Source organism: Chionomys nivalis, chromosome 10 (genome assembly GCF_950005125.1).
Source record: "Chionomys nivalis chromosome 10, mChiNiv1.1, whole genome shotgun sequence".
In the NCBI taxonomy this organism is placed as follows: Eukaryota; Metazoa; Chordata; class Mammalia; order Rodentia; family Cricetidae; genus Chionomys; species Chionomys nivalis.
The window spans coordinates 14424325-14442562 of record NC_080095.1 but is presented as its reverse complement, the minus strand read 5'-3'; the positions used below and the strand labels follow the sequence as shown (position 1 = coordinate 14442562).

At 47.6% G+C, this 18238-nt stretch overlaps 2 protein-coding genes across 4 annotated transcripts in view; one reads left to right on the top strand and one right to left on the bottom strand.

Annotated features, from left to right (window-relative positions):
• Positions 1 to 18238, bottom strand: part of Brf1 (BRF1 RNA polymerase III transcription initiation factor subunit) — a 50228-nt gene that overhangs the window by 15348 nt on the left and 16642 nt on the right. For 2 of the 3 annotated variants that reach the window (XM_057782302.1, XM_057782303.1), the window contains exons 4-10: positions 17556 to 17587; positions 13480 to 13552; positions 7271 to 7420; positions 5991 to 6084; positions 3225 to 3351; positions 2361 to 2400; positions 2184 to 2276 (exon numbers count right to left, since the gene is read on the bottom strand). In XM_057782302.1, the coding sequence (XP_057638285.1) occupies positions 2184 to 2276; positions 2361 to 2400; positions 3225 to 3351; positions 5991 to 6084; positions 7271 to 7420; positions 13480 to 13552; positions 17556 to 17587 (609 nt within the window). The remainder of the gene's footprint in view (positions 1 to 2183; positions 2277 to 2360; positions 2401 to 3224; positions 3352 to 5990; positions 6085 to 7270; positions 7421 to 13479; positions 13553 to 17555; positions 17588 to 18238) is intronic. The other variant, XM_057782304.1, reaches the window with a different exon arrangement.
• On the top strand, positions 10052 to 13564 carry Btbd6 (BTB domain containing 6). Its single transcript, XM_057782305.1, has 4 exons — positions 10052 to 10589; positions 10674 to 10764; positions 10857 to 10975; positions 11133 to 13564. The coding sequence occupies exons 1-4, from the start codon at positions 10213 to 10215 to the stop codon at positions 12163 to 12165; spliced, it is 1620 nt and encodes a 539-aa protein (XP_057638288.1). The 5' UTR covers positions 10052 to 10212; the 3' UTR covers positions 12166 to 13564.

Below are 18238 nucleotides of genomic sequence, written 5' to 3'. Positions count from 1 at the left end.
TGAAAGTCACACCTCTGCCCCCAGTCTGTACAATCTGACCCAGAATACCCTGCCCGTGTCCAGTTGCTTTCTGCTGTGCTCCAAAACCAGGATGTGTGCGAAAGGAACAGATAAAGTTTATTAAAAGTAATAAAAAAATTACACAAAAGACAGGAGGAAAAACAGCTAAAACCAAGAAAACGCTACCAAAAATGCTTACTTCAAACCACTAAAGGAAAAAGGATGCTCAGATTGAATCAAGCAACCAAACACGGTCTCTGCTGTGTTGGAGAAGTTCTCCAGGTAGACATAAAGTGAAAGAGGAGAACAAGCAGTGACTTAGTGACACAAAGGCCTATGTGTGCCCCAAGGGACAGGCCTCTAGGCTTGAGGATGGCTAAGTGCCCTGGTAGAAGATAAGTCTTAGGAATCACAGCAAGGCAGCAGCCATTTCTCTGTATATAAGAGAGCCATTGGGGGAAATCACAGTGAGGGAAGACCAGAGCTCTGAAGAAGATCTATTAATAGTGAAAGTGGGACATGTCATCTCACCTCTGTGCCCATGACACAAGGTGCCTCCCTGCAGTGTCTACAGATACTTCATGCCTAAGGAGTACCAAGTAGGAACATACCAGCAATACATCCTGATTACTGCACAATACAAGCAGCAGTTAGTAACCATGTCAGAATACACCTCACCCCCAGAATTTCCATAGCTCCCTCACATGTGGAAGAGAGGAACTATCTTGAGGCTAAGAAACTGCAAACATGACAATTCTCGCAGAAGTTCAGTGCCCCAAATGCAGTGCCCCGGTCAGCAGACTCAGAACAGAGAAGTCAGGCAGGTGACCTGCAAAGTGGAGTAAAATGAGAAGGACGAAGCCAGGCAGGAGTAAGTGACCTAGTAAACAGTAGGCAGCAGGCTACGTACATGCAAAGGACGGCTAGAAAATGAGACTATCTAAGTTAAGAAAAGATCATAAAGAAAATCACTACACAGAGAAATCAAAAGCAGCAAACAACTCTGCAAGCAGAGAGGACCAAAGCCTTGGATGGGAATGAGTGCAGCGGCCACTGAGGCCCCAGTATTGCCTTCCAGGAACCAGGAAACCCAATGGTGTGACAGTCAGGACACTGGATGACATTCACCCACTATAAGAACTCCTGTAGTCTCCACAGACACTGTAATCCTCTGGAACTCTCATGTGCAGGGAGCTAGGAAAACTCTTGATGGCAATGAGTAGGCATTTACTCACCATGACAGGTAAGGGAACAACTTGCTCAGTGCATGCACACTAGTCCATGGGAGCTGGAGTGAGGATACACTGCTGTCACCAAAATCAGTTAGATGCTGCAGGACCAGGCAGCCTCAAGAAAGAAATTGAGAGCTGGTAGAGAACAGCAGTAAAATCACTATGTGTAGATGACAGAATCAAGTACTTGGAAAATCCAATGACAAAATGACTGAAAACTAGTATGAGTGACAAGAGAATTCACACTGCACACAGAAGTCAGGGAGGAAAGAGACTGCTTGTAACAGCCACACAGAAGGCACCAGTGTGGTGCTAACACAGGAGCAAAGCCCAGACAGGACAGAAAGACAAGCTCAGCAGCGTTCCCCAAGCTGACAAGTGAGGCAGACCAGGGGTTGAGAAGGGTGGCTGGGTGATACTAATGTGGACACGGGACATAAGCAAACACTGAGGGGAAGCACAAAGGACATCACACTTGCCTGGCATGGCACAACATGTTAGCACAATGCCAGCACGATGGGCAGAGAGCACAGCCGAGCAATCAGAGGGATGCCCAGAGTAGCTTCCCCAGACTACGTCCCGAGGAAGGAAGCAGACATATATACCTTTATTCTGAACAGCCCAGAAGAGAACTATCTAGCAACACAAACGGTTACAGCAGTTCTAAAAGTCCACACTGGGATATGTGCTCAACAGGGGCAGACAGCACAGGGACATGAGTAAGAGCCATGGCCTTACAAACAGCTCAAACGGCCAGCAGGGCTCCCAGTGCCCAACATGCAGGGCTGTGGACAGATGGAGAAGAGTGTTCTGGCAGTAACTTGATTGCAATTCTGTGCTTCAGTGCAGGGATGACAAGCAGACTGGGGTGGGGTCAAGTACCAGTGAGTAGGGCAGGTCAGGGCTGCTGGTCTAGGGCCCTCAAGGCCCTTAATGGCAGGGAGGACTCACCATCCTTTGACAAGTTGGCAAGAGCCCCTTTTGCCTTTGGCCGGCTGTTTTCTAGCTCAATTTCAATAGCATCCTGGTAACTGGATATTTCACCTAGAGTAACAAGTTAAGAGCAAAAAATAAGCACAGTGATTTTCTACCAAAAAGTAAGCACATGTGTGAGAACTGGTTGGTTACCTTCGACTTCTTCTAGCTTTTTCGACAGGACCTGTTCCAGCTGAAAGACAAAGGGGTCTTTGGTAAAGAGTCAAAGCCCAAGGCCTCATTGTTGACAAGGCTGTGGGATGGTCAGAATGGAGCTGTAGACCTGCCCTCTCCTTTCAAACAGGCATATAGGTATTTAGAAAGCCATTTAGGTATTTAGAAAGCAGTATTTAGAAAGGCTGCTTTCTAAATACCTAAAAACATAGAACCTCAACATCCCACCCAAGCCAACTGTCCAATGTGCAGAATGTATCCTTTTTTTTAAAAAAAAAAAAATTATTTATTTATTATGTGTACAACATTCTGCTTCCCACACACCAGAAGAGGGCGCCAGATCTCATTACAGATGGTTGTGACCCATCATGTGGTTGCTGGGAATTGAACTCAGGACCTCTGGAAGAGCAGTCAGTGCTCTTAACCTCTGAGCCATCTCTCCAGCTCCCCAGAATGTATCCTTGAGTTACCCAAAACTCAGCTGCAACCCAGCTCTGACCCTCTGCCCTCTCTGTTGACTGCAGTCCTAGTATGAGCACAATCACAAGCTCAGCAATAATGAAAGGAAGTCTGGCTACAGTGGTGGCTGCCTTAGAGGACAAGGAATAAACCAGAAACTTGAAGACTGGCTGTGGGGATGAGCTCAATGGGCCAGAGATGAAAAGCTCATCATGAGCCCCAATATGGACAGTGCTTGGAGGCTCTACACATGGCGCATCCCTAAGACTCGTTCTCAAGGCCCAAGAAGACCAAGTTAGCAGCCCAGAGAGTCCAACAGATATGAGAATGTTAGAGAGCAAATCTTCCTAAAAAGCTCAAGTGTAATGGGAGGTATGGAGCCACCTGCTTCATGCGCAGCTTCCTCTGTCCAGCTGTGTACGAAGGAGGGTCACATTCCTCTTCCAGGTCAATCTTCATAAACTCATCAATGGTGAGCTGACTGGTTGGAGTGTCTTCAAATTCTGTGAGTCTAAGACAGAAAAGCAGAGAAAAGCCCATGGCACTCTCGCTACTTCCACGTGCCCACCCCGGTTCTGGTGAAAGAGTCTCCAAGGACTACCCACCCAACAGCTGAACAGGACTCTTCTGGGACAGCCAACACAGTTTAAATCTTACCAACTTTTCTGCATTTCTTTAAACTAAAAATGTTTAGTGCATTTACGTGGGGAGGGTGCTCATGCATACAAGCATGTATACATGCCACAACACACAAGTGGAGGTCAGGGGACAACTTGTGGGCTCAGTTCTCTCCTACTGTGTGGGTCCTGGGGACTGAACTCAGGATGTCAGCTTTGGCAGCAAAGGCAATGCCTTGACTTGCTGTGCCATCTTGATCTCTCCATCTTCAGGCCTCACCTCCAAGTACCGAGTATGAGCACATGCTGTTGGCTAACATTTGTTTACTTTCTTTTTTTGTGTTTGTTTGTTGGGTTTTTTTTTTTTTAAACAGTGAGTCTCATGTAGCCCAGGCTGGCTTTGAATTGTCATGTAGCTGAGAATGTCTTGAACTCTTGATCCTTCTGCCTCGAGGTACCTAGAGCTGGAGTTATAGAAATGCTTGGCTACATTTTTTGTTTGTTTGTTTATTTTTTGAGGCAGGACTTTTATTTGTGTGTAGCTCTTGCTGTCCTGGAACTCTCTATATATACCATGCTGTCCTCAAATTCAGAGATACCTGCCTCTGCCTCCCAAGTGCTGGGATAAAAGGCATTCACTTACAATTTTTTAACATAACTTTTTATTGATTCTTTGGAAATTTCACATCATGCATTCCAACCCCACTCATTTCTCAGTCCCTCCATATCTGTCCCTCATCCTCATAGCATCCCCCCAAAAGAAAATTTTAAAAATTAATTAAAACCAAATCAAACAAACAAAAAGCCCACTTTGTTCCTTCATCTTTCCCAACTCTTCAGACCTCTTCATTCATCTTGATGGCATTGGAAGCTGTGGTGTGTCACACCACAAACCCTTTTGTCACTCAGCTTTACTTGCAAATGTTCATTGCAATGAGTTGTTGGTCTGACTAGGGCCTCTGGCTCCTGGTACACAATCAATACTGGACTCTTGCAAAATTCCGCTCTGATATCCTACTGTTGCCTCGAGTCATGGACATCTTGCAACTATGGTCACACAGGACCAGTCTCTTCACACACTCTGGCAGGTCATAGACGGAGTAGATGTTGAGGTAGCCAACTCAAAGCCCTGGCTGTAGGTCTGGGTGCTAGTTGATTTGGTTAGCCTGGGCTGCTGGGACCTCTCCCACTGCTTTAGGCAAGGCGAAGTCAGCTTTTCTATGTCCACACCATTAGGGCTAGCTCTCCCACAACCGTGGTGAGGAGTGGGGCCATCTCTCACAAGTGTAGGACCAGCTCTCCCATGAGGGGTGGGGACAATTCTTCTGTTACAGTGGCCAGCAAGAGGCAGGACCATCTCTCCCAGAGCCAGTTAAGGGTGATGTCATTCAATTTTTAATAAAATAAAATCAGCTTAACAAGATGGATCAACACTTAAGATATCAGCTGCCGAGTCTGATGATGAGATTTGAGCCCTGGCACCCCCACAGAAGGAGGAGAAACAGTTCTGTCAGTTTGTCTTCTGACCTCCACATGAATATGCACACATATACACTACATTTTTTAAATGTTTTAATTAAAAAAAAAAAAAGAGGCTGGGTGTGGCACAAGCCTTTATCTTAGCAGTTGGGAAGCTGAGACATAAGGATCTCTGTGAGTTCCAGGTAAGCTGGATTACAAACAGAGAGACCTGTCTTAGGAAAAAAAAAATATGTGAGCCTGGCTCAGCATATAAAATTGCTACGGCCAAGTCTGATGACTTGAGTTCAATCCCTAGGAACCACATAGTAGAAGGAGAGAACTCACCTCTCCCACATTGTCCTCTGATCTCATTCTGTGCAGTGGCATATGTGTACATGCATGTGCACACATACACACAAATAAATAAATGTAATAACTTTTAAAAAGTAATTTTAAAGGTATTAGAGGCAAAATACTTAAAATGATTTTCCAATTTGCTTCCAGCAGATGCTCTCAGCAGAAATGGTCAACAAGCGTTGAAATCTGTGATATGTATATCAGCAATGACAAGCTTCCTAGCAATTCCTTGGCATGTTCATCTTGATATGTTTATCAGCAATGACAAGCTTCTTAGCAATTCCTTGGCATGTTCATCTTGATACGTATATCAGCAATGACAAGCTTCCTAGCAATTCCTTGGAATGTTCATCTTGTTCAGGTTATCCACATGAGCTGGGAGCAACCTGTTGAAAGCTGTGCACAGATTCTGTGGCCCATGACAGTGACAGATATGGTGAGGTTTAACTAACTCTAGCAAGAAGTCACGCAGGCTCTCAAAGCCCAGAATGAAACAAACCAAATGGGAAGAGGAAGCCTCTAGTGCTTCCAAAGCAGCTTTGCTGTCCACTTCTAATCAGTGGGATAGGAAGCCTCTTTAATTACAGCCTACTAATCTCAGGAGACATTAGGATGGGAGGCTGGGTACTTCCAAAGGGCAGAGTAGCCCAGGCAGTAGCAGCTCCGATACAGAGATGGGCGCAGTAGCCATCACACTGTGAACTAGAATGCCTACCTCTTCCGTAGTGTAGACTCACACACTTTGACCACACTGATGACTTCTTTGACGGTTCTCCGGAAGTCATGCATTCTGGCTGCAACCAAAAGTGCTAGGAAAGAAACAAGATCACCAGAAAACTCACACACACATGAAAGCAAACAAAATTCACCCTGAACTCTGAATAGTGACAGGTGAACAACTGTGAGTGGGACACGTGTTTGCCTTCTCTAAACAGACCTGTGATACAGACACTCGATGGCAATAAGAGTCCCACTCTACAGGGGGACAGGGTGTTTGCCTTCTCTAAACAGACCTGTGATGCAGACACTCGATGGCAATAAGAGTCCCACTCTTATTTGGGTTAAAGTTGTACTACATTCTACTTTTAATAAGAAAAACATAAGAAAAACAGAAAATACAAGAATTTCTTATAACTCCTCAAAACATGAAAATTAACTTTGAGGTAATGTATGTGAAACCCCTGGTTATGATGGGAGTAGAGGATTCTGAGAATGTAGTAAAGCTGGAAAAGCCTGGGGCACGAGACGCAAGACACCATCTGACAAGTGTGAATTATGGTAATGGTAAGCACGGGGCCCAAGAATCTTTAGAGTAAATGTGGAAATCAAGTCTCAGATACGAGAAGGCTCAGGCAGCATTGCCCTAATGGGCGCAGAAGTGGTACCTGGCATGGCAGAGAGGTAGGAAGGTGGAGGCTGCAGAAGGAGCAGGCCACTGCTGGCCTGGAGCTCTTCCCGAGCAAGGGATTCTTGGTCTAGGTCACAGTCGGCACCTGAAGATCTTACAGGTGCAGCCAGAACAACTATGTTGCTGGCTAGTAAAGACTCAGTGCCTCAGCCGAGAGGTCATCTCACTAACCATGCTGAGAGTGGCAACAATGTGCCATGAGTGGACAACATAGAGTGGAACAAGAGCTACCAACTGTCATTTCATCCTCTGAAGTCCTGTCTCTCATCTCAGAACCTGCAGAAGCCAACAAGGGAAAAAGTGCCAGAGTCCTTAAGGAGTAAGAACCATGAAGGTCAGGTCAAAGGACACAGCTCTTATGTAAGGTGGACTCTAGAACCATAAGCAATAACTCATGGGCTTGACTGTTTAAGGCTCAAAATAGATGACTAGGGTTCAACTTACCTACTACGCATAAGACCCTAAATTTGACTGCTGGCACCCTCCCACACACATGCATGCACGCACTCATCAAGCATCAGGAGAGAAAATGCTACCCAAGTGCTAGACTAAGCTGTCATCCTAGAGGCATATGGCCAATACTGTACCTGCTCCACAGAGGCCAGAGGGTCGCCGCCCTGTGTGCATCCAATCCCTCTTCATTCTCTGCAGAAGCCTCAGGGCTGTCATGGATACTTCATGGTTTTTCTCCCCAAATTCCAGTAGATGAGCAAAACGTGGAATGTACAAGCATGGGTCTGTACAGTAGACACAATACCTTAGTGTGCATGCAGATATGTACACACAGCACTAAGCAGCACCCTGCAACTGGGTGACTCTATTCACTTCTCCATGTACACAGGCTCTCTAAGGTCCCCTTCCCTGAAGCACAGCCTCTTTGACCTTAGCTGTGCAGCTGTGTTTACTACAGCCAGAGGAGAACTGCTGGCTTCACAGGGCACAAATCTGGGCATGTATGGCAATAGGGGTGGGGTACAACTTCCACCTTCTCTCAGAGGGTGACAAGAGGTCAAAAAGCAGGACAGGTGTGGGCTCTTTACACACACACCACCTTCTGAATTTCCTGAGTGGCTGTGTCAGCTCAGTACCTAGCAAAATGAACACAGTGGGCACACAAGTACACACATGTCCACAGTTGTTTCTTCTCCTAAGTGCCTGGCACTCTGCTAGATACTGAAGTTTCAGTCAAAAGTTTATGGAGCCCATGAATGGGACAAGCAAGTAAAACCAAGTCACTTGATGAATTCATTTCATTATTACCATACCATTAGTGCAAAGACACGACCTAGGGACAGAGGAGATCCTGGGACTTGTCCAGGAAGAACCACTTATGCTCAGGGCTGAGAAGCAGGCAGCTTAGAGAACGCTAGCAGATAATAATGGAGGAGGACCAGGGAGGCTCACAGAGGTCTTAGAGAAACTGGGAGGGAGAGAATCAGTCAGTTCACCTCATCTTTCAAATAGGAAGGCAAAGGGCCTCAGCTACTGACTGACACCTAACCCATCCTCCCAGGCAAACTGACCTTTACCAAGTGACTCCATGAGACCATACATACAAGGATCCAGTCCAGCTCACACGAAGACTCAGAGAAGAAAGCTGAGTACAGTGTCTTTACCTGTAACCCAAGCAACTTGGGAGATGGATGGGGAGGACACTTAGGTTCAAGAATTTGAGGTCACCCTAAACAACGTAGAGACTCCATTTCTTAAAAAGAAAAAAAAAAAAAAAAACAACCGACCAACCAACCAACCAACAAACAAAAAACCAGAAGGAGATAGGGAGAGGTTAAGAGGGCAGTGAAGGCCTGGAAGCAGTCTGAAACCTAGGACTGGATAGATAAAAGTCACATTCCACAGTAACCACCTGGCTATGTTGGGTACCAGTGTCCCTAGGTTGTGCTAGCTAAACTGTTGAGAATCCTAGCAGGTATCTTTAGTAAAAATTCAACAGTCTTGGGTTTTTTGAGACAGGGTTTCTCTGTGTAACACGGGTTGTCCTGAAACTCATTCTGTAGACCTGGTTAGCCTTAAACTTAAAGATCTGTCTGCCTCTGCCTTCCGAGTGCTGGGATTAAAAGCATGTACCCAACTATAAGAGAGAAATTTTAATATACACATATATATATATAATTATTACATATATTGTGTATGTACACAACACACATAATTGTTATGTTTCAGGCCTTGAGAATAAAGCAATGAATAGACTTGATTTTTAAAAATGTTCTCAGGCCTGGAGTAGTGGTGCAGGTCTTTAATCCCACCACCCAGAAAGCAGAGGCAGGTGAATTTCTTTAAGTTTCAGGCCAACCTGATCTACAGAGTAAAATTCTGTCTCAACATTCTAGACCCCCACTCCTCCATGCACCTTCCCTAAATAAAAAGGATAGTGTACATGGCACCAAATGCCTATAATCCAAGCTGCTAAAGAGGCTTCAGTACAAGTACGGTCAGTTGAAGCATGCCTGGGAAACATAGCAAGACCTTGTCTCTAAATAATAAATAGGTCTAGACAACCTGACTGCAGTTCCAGGACAGGCTCTAAAGCTACAGAGAAATTTTGTCTCAAAAACAAAGCGAACAAGCAAACAAACAAACAAACAAAAAGAAGAAGAAGAAACTTTGTCTCAAAAGAATCAAACAAAACAAGAAAACAAAATCAACCACCACAACAAAAAACTTCTGAAGGACTGACTATGACTCAATGGTTAGGAGAGCTCATTGCTCTTACAAAAGACTGGGTTTGGTTCCCAGTATCCACACCTCATAGTTCACGGCCATTTCTATCTCCAGTTTCAGGGGATTCAATACCCTCTTCTGGCCTTTGCAAATACTGGACACACATGTGGTGCACAGAGACTCATGCAAACAAAACATCTATACACATAAAATAAAAATATTTTTAAAAGGCAAATGAAGGATGACCATTTGTTTCAACCATCTCATTTCTAGGTAAAGACACAAAGAATTACAATGAGGATCTGTAAAGGATAATTGCCCAACAATAGTTGGGCAATGTAACCCACTTGGGTGTTCACCCATCAGTTGGATGAACTGGCAAACAAAATGCAGCACAGTAAAATAATCAACTTATAAAGGAGGACCTACAAAGGGAGTTTGAGGCCACCCTGGGCCATATAAAGTCCTGATTTAAAAAAAAAATTCTGACACACTACATACAATATGTATTGTCTTTGATTTTATGTTCCGCTAAAGAAGCAAGACAAAAAAGGAGATCAAGCCTTGTTTCGGAGACTCATTTCTTCCATGAGGAAAGCTAGCTGTGTCAGGTTCCTTTACTAAAGTTGAGCTGCTGTGAACTATAGCGCAAACCTGTGCACCGGGCGGGGCTTCGGCACTCTACCGGAGGAGGGGCCTCGGCGTGAGCTGCGTCATGACGCACAGTGACGAGTGACGCCAGCGCCGCACAGGGTAGGGGCGGGACGGCGCCCCCTGCGGCCGGGCCGCGGGCTCGGTGCGGGGTGAGGGGTGCGGGAGGGTGGGCGGCAGGCAGGGCCGGCGTGGCCCCATGCTGCTGCCGCTGGCCTGCCTGCATGGGCGGGTAGCACAGTGCCTAACCTCCCTGCTGGTGCTCGCAGAGCCACTGCCCAGGCCCCGGCGCGGTGCGAAGGCGCGCAGCGCAGCACCGACCAGTGTGGAGGTGGCCCCGGCTGGAACGAAGATGGCCTCAGAACTGTACCCGCCCGCCGGCGCCTCTGCAGCTACTGCCACCGACATCGCCAACAGCAACGCGGCGGGCGCGGCCGTGGGCAGAAAGGTCAGCCTTTGCTGCCCGCCCCGCCTGGCGCCCGCCCCACTGCCGCCCTTGCCCGCGCCGCCCGCGCCAGACAACAACAATCCCGAGAGCCCCAACTGGCAGTCCTTCCACCCGACGCTGCGCGAGAGGTGAGCTGCCGCCCGCCCCCGGGCTCTGGAGCTCCGGAGCCCGGGCGCGCGCTGTTCCAGCCCGTGTGCCTCTCCCCTTTACAGGAATGCGCTCATGTTCAACAACGAGCTGATGGCTGACGTCCACTTCATCGTGGGGGCCTTAGGGGCAGCCAGGCGCGTGCCCGCCCACAAGGTGGGTAGGGGCGCAGCCCTGTCCCCTGGCGGGGTCTGGCTAGACGCAATAGCCCCAACCCTGTAGCTCAAGTGACTTTCTTTTATTCACAGTACGTCTTGGCTGTCGGCAGCTCTGTCTTCTATGCCATGTTCTATGGGGACCTTGCGGAAGTCAAATCAGAAATCCACATTCCTGACGTCGAGCCTGCCGCTTTCCTGGTCTTGTTAAAGTAAGTGCTCTCCTCTGGGGCTGGAAGGATGGGGTGGTTACCTTCCAGTTGTCCCCTACATGTTTCCTACAACCCAAGAGGTTGTGCATGGGAGCCCATGAGTTCCTCTCTGAGGCCAGCCCTTGCAGCTCCCCAGAAGAGTCCCTGCCTTACCCAGGTACATGTACAGCGATGAGATTGATCTGGAGGCGGACACAGTGCTCGCCACTCTGTATGCTGCTAAGAAGTACATCGTACCTGCATTAGCCAAGGCCTGTGTCAACTTTCTGGAGACAAGCCTGGAAGCTAAAAATGCCTGTGTCCTGCTATCCCAGAGCCGACTGTTTGAGGAGCCTGAACTGACTCAGCGCTGCTGGGAAGTCATTGATGCACAGGCTGAGATGGCTTTGAAGTCTGAAGGCTTCTGTGAAATTGACCGGCAGACCCTGGAGATCATTGTGACCAGGGAGGCCCTCAACACCAAAGAGGCTGTGGTCTTCGAGGCGGTCCTGAACTGGGCTGAGGCAGAGTGCAAGAGACAGGGCCTCCCGGTCACCCCTCACAATAAGAGGCATGTTTTGGGAAGAGCCCTCTATCTAGTCCGAATTCCAACTATGACTCTAGAGGAGTTTGCCAACGGTGCTGCCCAGTCAGATATCCTGACTTTAGAGGAGACCCACAATATCTTCCTTTGGTACACAGCTGCCAACAAGCCAATCCTCGACTTTCCCCTGACCAAAAGGAAGGGCCTTGCTCCACAGAGGTGTCACCGCTTCCAGTCTTCTGCCTACCGAAGCAACCAGTGGAGATATCGTGGGCGCTGTGACAGCATCCATTTTGCAGTGGACAGAAGGGTGTTCATTGCCGGACTGGGCTTATATGGGTCCAGTTCTGGGAAGGCTGAGTACAGTGTGAAGATTGAACTCAAACGGCTAGGGATGGTCCTAGCTCAGAATCTCACCAAGTTTGTTTCAGATGGATCCAGCAACACATTCCCAGTCTGGTTTGAGCATCCAGTCCAGGTGGAGCAGGACACCTTCTATACTGCCAGTGCTGTCCTGGATGGCAGTGAGCTCAGCTACTTTGGGCAGGAAGGAATGACAGAAGTACAGTGTGGAAAGGTAGCCTTCCAGTTCCAGTGCTCCTCGGACAGTACCAATGGGACTGGAGTCCAGGGTGGACAGATTCCAGAGCTCATCTTCTATGCCTGAGGTGTAGGGGTTGGGGTGGACTTGCCATTAGGCTCTTCCTCCATGGAGTCTACCTAGTAAGTGCAGTGGAGGTGCAGGACACTGCCTACCGCCTTACTGATACCATTAAAGGTTTGGCTTACCATATCAGCCCGAGTCTGAAACAGATGACTTCTCTTTACAGATCCTTAGGAACTGATCTTAGGAACAGAATTATACATGTCCCCTGACCCTGAGATGATATTCCACAGATGGAGGACAGACGCGGGTCCAAGGTAGTCCCAGGTCCCTGCCCAGTGGCACCCAAGCTTCAGGACCCTTGGATTCTCCTCCCACTCTTTTGGATTCTAAGCGGCTCCGGCTTACTTTAAGGCCTTCTATTCAAGCCACAAGTTGCTGAAAAGTCACTTAAAATAGTTCCATCCTATTTAAGTGAATTTTCATAATAAAGGTTTCACGGAACAAGAGCCACATGTAAATAAGTGACTGTAGGAAATATTAACTGGGGCATTCTCTTTCTCATCCTGTCTGAAGTGCAGAGCTGTTAAAATCAAACCCTATCTTAGGAGAGCCCATCTATGCCTGTGTGGCATCTCAGCTGTCTTCCTCTCAAGGGCTGTCTCTAGAATTCTGCAGAAGACCACATGTCTGGGTGGTTGTGTTTGTTAAAGTATCTCAAGGTTCTACTGCAGAGGTCAGACTTAAGGATTAGGCTGTGTGCTGGGCTGTCTGCTGTGGGGTGCTATGTGGGTAAGAAGGATCCCTAGGCCAAGGTCCAGGCCTCCCTTATAGTTGCTTTGCCCTGAAAAAGCACCTGACCTTCAAAGGCCCACTAGCAGGGCAATGTTATCTAGGGACAGAGTATGTGTCGTAGACTAGTGTGCCTAACATCAGAACCCTGGCCCTGCTGGGCCTCAAATCTACCCTCCCAGACCCTCTGGCTCTAACTCCCAGTAGTACCTCTTTACTGTGGGTTGATACTTAAGAAACCATGAAAACCCCATCCTTGCATATGAGAAGAGCCATGGCTAGAGGGTACCTGCTCCTGGAACTTCTTCCCTCAATTGTTAGGAGGCCCCTGCCTTTCTCAAGATATCCACTAGGTTCTCAATGTGAAGTGTTATACTATTCCCTTTGGTCCTGAGCCACATCTGATAGGCATTGATGGGAAGCTTTGAGTCTGCACCAGAAATAAAACCCTATTGCCTGTATTTCCCACAAACTTTAGGAGAAATTTCTTAGCTTTGGGGTTCTGTACTTTGTCCTGACAACCCTCTACTCTGAGCACCTTAGCATGTTAGTTTCCAGAGGTGGTATTGTCTGAGCTCAGCCTACCTATAGCCGGTGCGTTGATGCAGAGCTCCCTCGCCAAGAGCAGGAACGTCTTCCCCAGCACGTACACATTCACCTGTGCAAAAAGAACACAGCTAGGAATGCACTGGTATTCAAGAAAACATTTGCTTTTTTTCTTTTTTAACAATTTGTGTGTGGGGTTTTTGTTGTTTTGTTTTTTGTTTTGGTTCTTGTTCTTATTTTCAAACGGTTTCTCTGTGTAGCCCTGGCTGTCCTGGAACTTGCTCTGTAGACCAGGCTGACCTGGAACTCAGAGAACCACCTGCCTCCGCTTCCTGAGTGCTGGGTAAAGGCCAGCACCACCACACCCTGATCAGCTGCTGTTTTCTTAAAGTGTCTTCAAAGAACCCATTGCACAGCCCCTTGTGGACTATGGAAAATCCATTCCATGCCTCTCTGCTGGTTTCCACATCAGGAGCGCCAGCTTTCTTCCTATTTGGCTGCCCTTAATCTTGTCAATGGCTGCTTAGAAAAGTTCTTTGAGGATACCTGCTAGAGTATGGTAGGTAACACAGTATAGAGTTATGCTTAGTTCTGAACCAACACAAGACTGGTACACAACACAATAGCTACTCTTCCTCTTACTTTACAGTCCCAGAGATCTCAGTATCCTTGCTGGAATTTCAAATATTTCCTCCACTACCCTCACCTCAAGTCCTTATCTGCCATGTGGCCTATTGACCACCTGCTCTTCTTTGCCAGAGGAAGTAAACAGTGGGAATAATTCCATTCTGAAAAGGCTGTACCAAAGGCTGGAGTGGCTGGAACGCTATCAGTTGTCAAGAGAGCAAAGGTTTAGCCAGTGTACAGACCCCTAATGTGCACTTCAGTACATCAGCGCAGCACTGCATGGACTAGCCTGGGATACTCAGGCCTACCCAACCCTAGAGTCTCCTCCCATCCTCGGCTCCCTGAAAGCCCCACTGCACTCATGCCAGGCCATGCCTTATAGATATGACTGGTCTAGCCTTCTGCCTCTGGCTTCCTGAACAAACTCCTTCACCTAATAGAGCCTTGCCTGTGGGCCCTCTGCTAAGCCCCTTTTCCTGGCATGAAGAGGATACCCCCAGATGTTGACATATGTCAAAAGACAAAGTCTAAGGGATGATACACAATGGGGTCTTCATTACATGCAGTACTGGGGGAGAGAGTTTGCGACTTGTTAACTTAGTTGCGTCAACCCAATTGAGAAGGCCAGGGTCAGCCTCCATAGCCAATCAGCAGTGGGCTGGTCACCTTCCACCCTGGCTGGATACAGGTATCTTCCTGAGGTCTTCATGAGGACTGGTGGCTCAGGAAACACTTTCTGAAGTAATTCTACCTTCCTGCAGTTTCAAGGGTCATCTAGAAAACTATGGTATGCATGACTACATGGCCTATGAGGGTATTCATATATGGTATGCATAGGTCATATAATATATAGTTTGTGTTCGGGTATGCAAATAAGTGTGCTCCCATAGCAGTACTCTGTTCCTGAAGCATCCTCTCAGGTTCCCACGGACATCCAGGTCCCCACTCTAGTGTTGTGGCCAAAGCTGGCCCCGACTTCCATCTACCCACCTCAAACTCCTTCACTATTTTAACCTTGGGTTCCAGATGGATATGTTTGATGATGAAACATGAATGCTACAGAAAGAGACTGAATAGCCGGGTGATGGTGGCGCACGCCTTTAATCCCAGCACTTGGGAGGCAGAGGCAGGCGGATCTCTGTGAGTTCGAGACCAGCCTGGTCTACAGAGCTAGTTCCAGGATAGGCTCCAAAGCCACAGAGAAACTCTGTCTCGAAAAACCCTAAAAAAAAAAAAAAAGAAAGAGACTGAATAGACTTCAAGTGTAAATTCAAAGTTTTCACACTTTCCAAGAGATGGCTTGGTGATATAGAGCACTTGCTTCCCGTGTAGAGGCCTTGGGTTTGGTTTCCAGCACCCACATGGTGGCTCACAACTATCTCTAACTCCAGTTCCAGAGGATCCAACACCCTCTTCTGGCCTCTGCGGGTACCAGGGACACAGGTGGTCCACACACATACATGTAGGCAAATGCTCATACAAATAAATCTAAAAGAAAAAAATCTCCTAAAGAACTTTCTAGAGATAGTTTTTAAGCATCTGGGACTACAAGTGTGTACCACTACACCTGGCTTCTAGGCATACTAAATTTGGTAGGTACTGTTAGACGTCATCACATTGACAATTCATTCTCCTATTGTGGCTATCTGCCTTTGGTATGTATGTGAATCAGGAAAAAGTGAGGCTTTAAATTCAGGGTCTCTGCCAGTTCTACGCTGACTCCTCTCTTCACAGTCAATTTCACCAGAGGCCTTTACTGACATAGGCATGAGCCCTACCCAGAGACAAGCAAAAGTGTCTTGTCTTAAGGTCAGATGAGGCCTGGCCCCAGGGATGTCTTGGAGGAACAAAAGAACATACTGTGGAAGCTCCGGGGTAAGAATAGCCGTGTATGGTCTCCCGTGCAGGCCCCTCACACTCCATTTAACCAGCATGGCCCTACCAAGAAGAGTAGTCTGTGCCACCCAGACTATACAGCTGGCCCGACCTCAGCCTTTCCTGGTGGCATGCCACCTCCTAGCCTGACAGTCTGGGCTGTTTTCCCGTTTCCAAAGCTGTGAAGCCAAAGATGACTGGTGCACCTGTTTTCCTCTAAGAGGTGTCCAAGCTACTTCTGGTGCTGCCTGGCCCTGACCCCCATCTTTTCTGGGAGGGTGGAAACAGTCATGTGGCCATGCTCTGAACTGAGCACAATGCATTCAAAGGTGGAGTCAATGGATTATCACAATTCCAAAAGGTTATTTTTAGCTTGACCAAAAAAAAAAATTTCAGTAATAACTGCTGAGAGATGCTATTTATAAAGACAGCTGGGAGGACAAAAATACAAGGCACCATCTGACTGAACTGTTAGTCAGAGGTACTGAGGGATTAGCAACCAGGAGCAGTACCCTGGTCTATGGGCTCTTAGGACCCCTGGGGGCATCCAGATCAGGGTTTCCATTCCGGGTGAACTTGTGGTCATTCATTCTACTTCCTGGTCTGTAGTGTCACTGTGGACCTCAGGGAGCGATCTGGAGACTTCAGTTAGTTTTTAGCCAACTGCCGCCCACAGTGCCATCAATGGGGCAATTCTCCATGTCCCTTTTTCCTTCATTGCCTTTGAAGGTGCCTAGGTGCATCTTCTCATAATGTTCAGTTACTTAGAAGTGAACAGTGCACTGACCATTGTGCCACATGACTTTAATCCTAGCACTGCAGAGGCAGGCAGATCTTTGAGTTCCAGGCTTGCTAGGGCTACATGAGACCTACTCTTAAAAAACAAACAGAAGGCCGGGCGGTGGTGGCGCACGCCTTTAATCCCAGCACTTGAGAGGCAGAGGCAGGTGAATCTCTGTGAGTTCGAGACCAGCCTGGTCTACAAGAGCTAGTTCCAGGACAGGCTCCAAAGCCACAGAGAAACCCTGTCTCGAAAAACCAAAAAACAAACAAACAAAAAAAAACCACAAACAGAAACAAGCAATGCAACAAAAAACACTTTATCTGAATCTAGAAAGCTAATGACCCTAAATAGACTGTACTTACGAAGGTTGTTTTTTTGTTTTTGTTTTTTTTTTGGCTTTGAGACAGGGTTTCTCGGTAGCTTTGGAGCCTGTCCTGGAATGTAGACCAGGCTGGCCTCGAACTCACAGAGATCCACCTGCCGAATGCTGGGATTAAAGACGTGCACCAACACCGCCCGGCTACTTACGAAGGTTTTGCAGAGTTTGAAATACATGTAATGGGATCCAATATTCCCTTTAAGAAAAGAACTTTCTTTGCCTTAGACTGAGTTTCACAAGGGGCTCTCAAGTGATTCTAAGTCTGAGCCACCAGGCCCTGGATAATACTGTGACTGTGAGCTGCCTTCTCCTACTGAGGCCCCAAGCTCTGGCAACACAAGCTTCACCAGGCACAAAGGCTGCCTATAACCACAGGCAGCAGGTGTAGGAAACAGAGGCTGTGACCCTGCAAAGCCCTCAGGGCAGAAAGACTTAAGGAAAGTGATCTACCTGGAGCAGGTCGCTGAGGTCAAGGAGCATGTCTGCAGCCAGAGTTAAGGAGTGTTTGCATGGAGGCTACCAGGGTTATATACCCAGAGAGCTGGTCCTCATTTGTCAGATCCAAGCTCATCATCTGACCAGGGAGGAAAAGGCCCTGATGGAACTAACCAGTCCTTGAGGGAGACCTCTGGGAATCTACTTTAAGGACAGAAAGTTACAAGAGGGAGTGGGGAAAAGGGTCAGGGAAACCAGAAACAGGGGCTTCAGATGTCTACTGTACAATATCTTCTGTTCAAACAGCATAGAAATGGACGACCACACCTTAGCTCTATTCCTTAGGCACAGACTGGGGACTTCCAAATCACCATTCTGGGAGTCAGCAGGGCAACTCCTAGAGGACAGACACAGATGTTACAGCAAGGCAGTGAGTACCTACCAAGCATCGCCAGTGGGACTCTGATGTGAGTATGAGAGTAATCAGCACTAAGAACAGATCTCAGATGAGCCCAAACTCAGATGGCACACAGACTAGGCTAAGCAAGTCATGGGGAGCAAGCCAGTAAGCAGCACCCCTCCATGGCCTCCGCATCAGCTCCTGCCTCTAGAATCCTGCCCTGCTGAGTTCCTGTCCTGACTTCCTTCAGTGATGAATAGTGATGTGGAAGTGTGAGCCAAATAAACCCTTTCCTCCC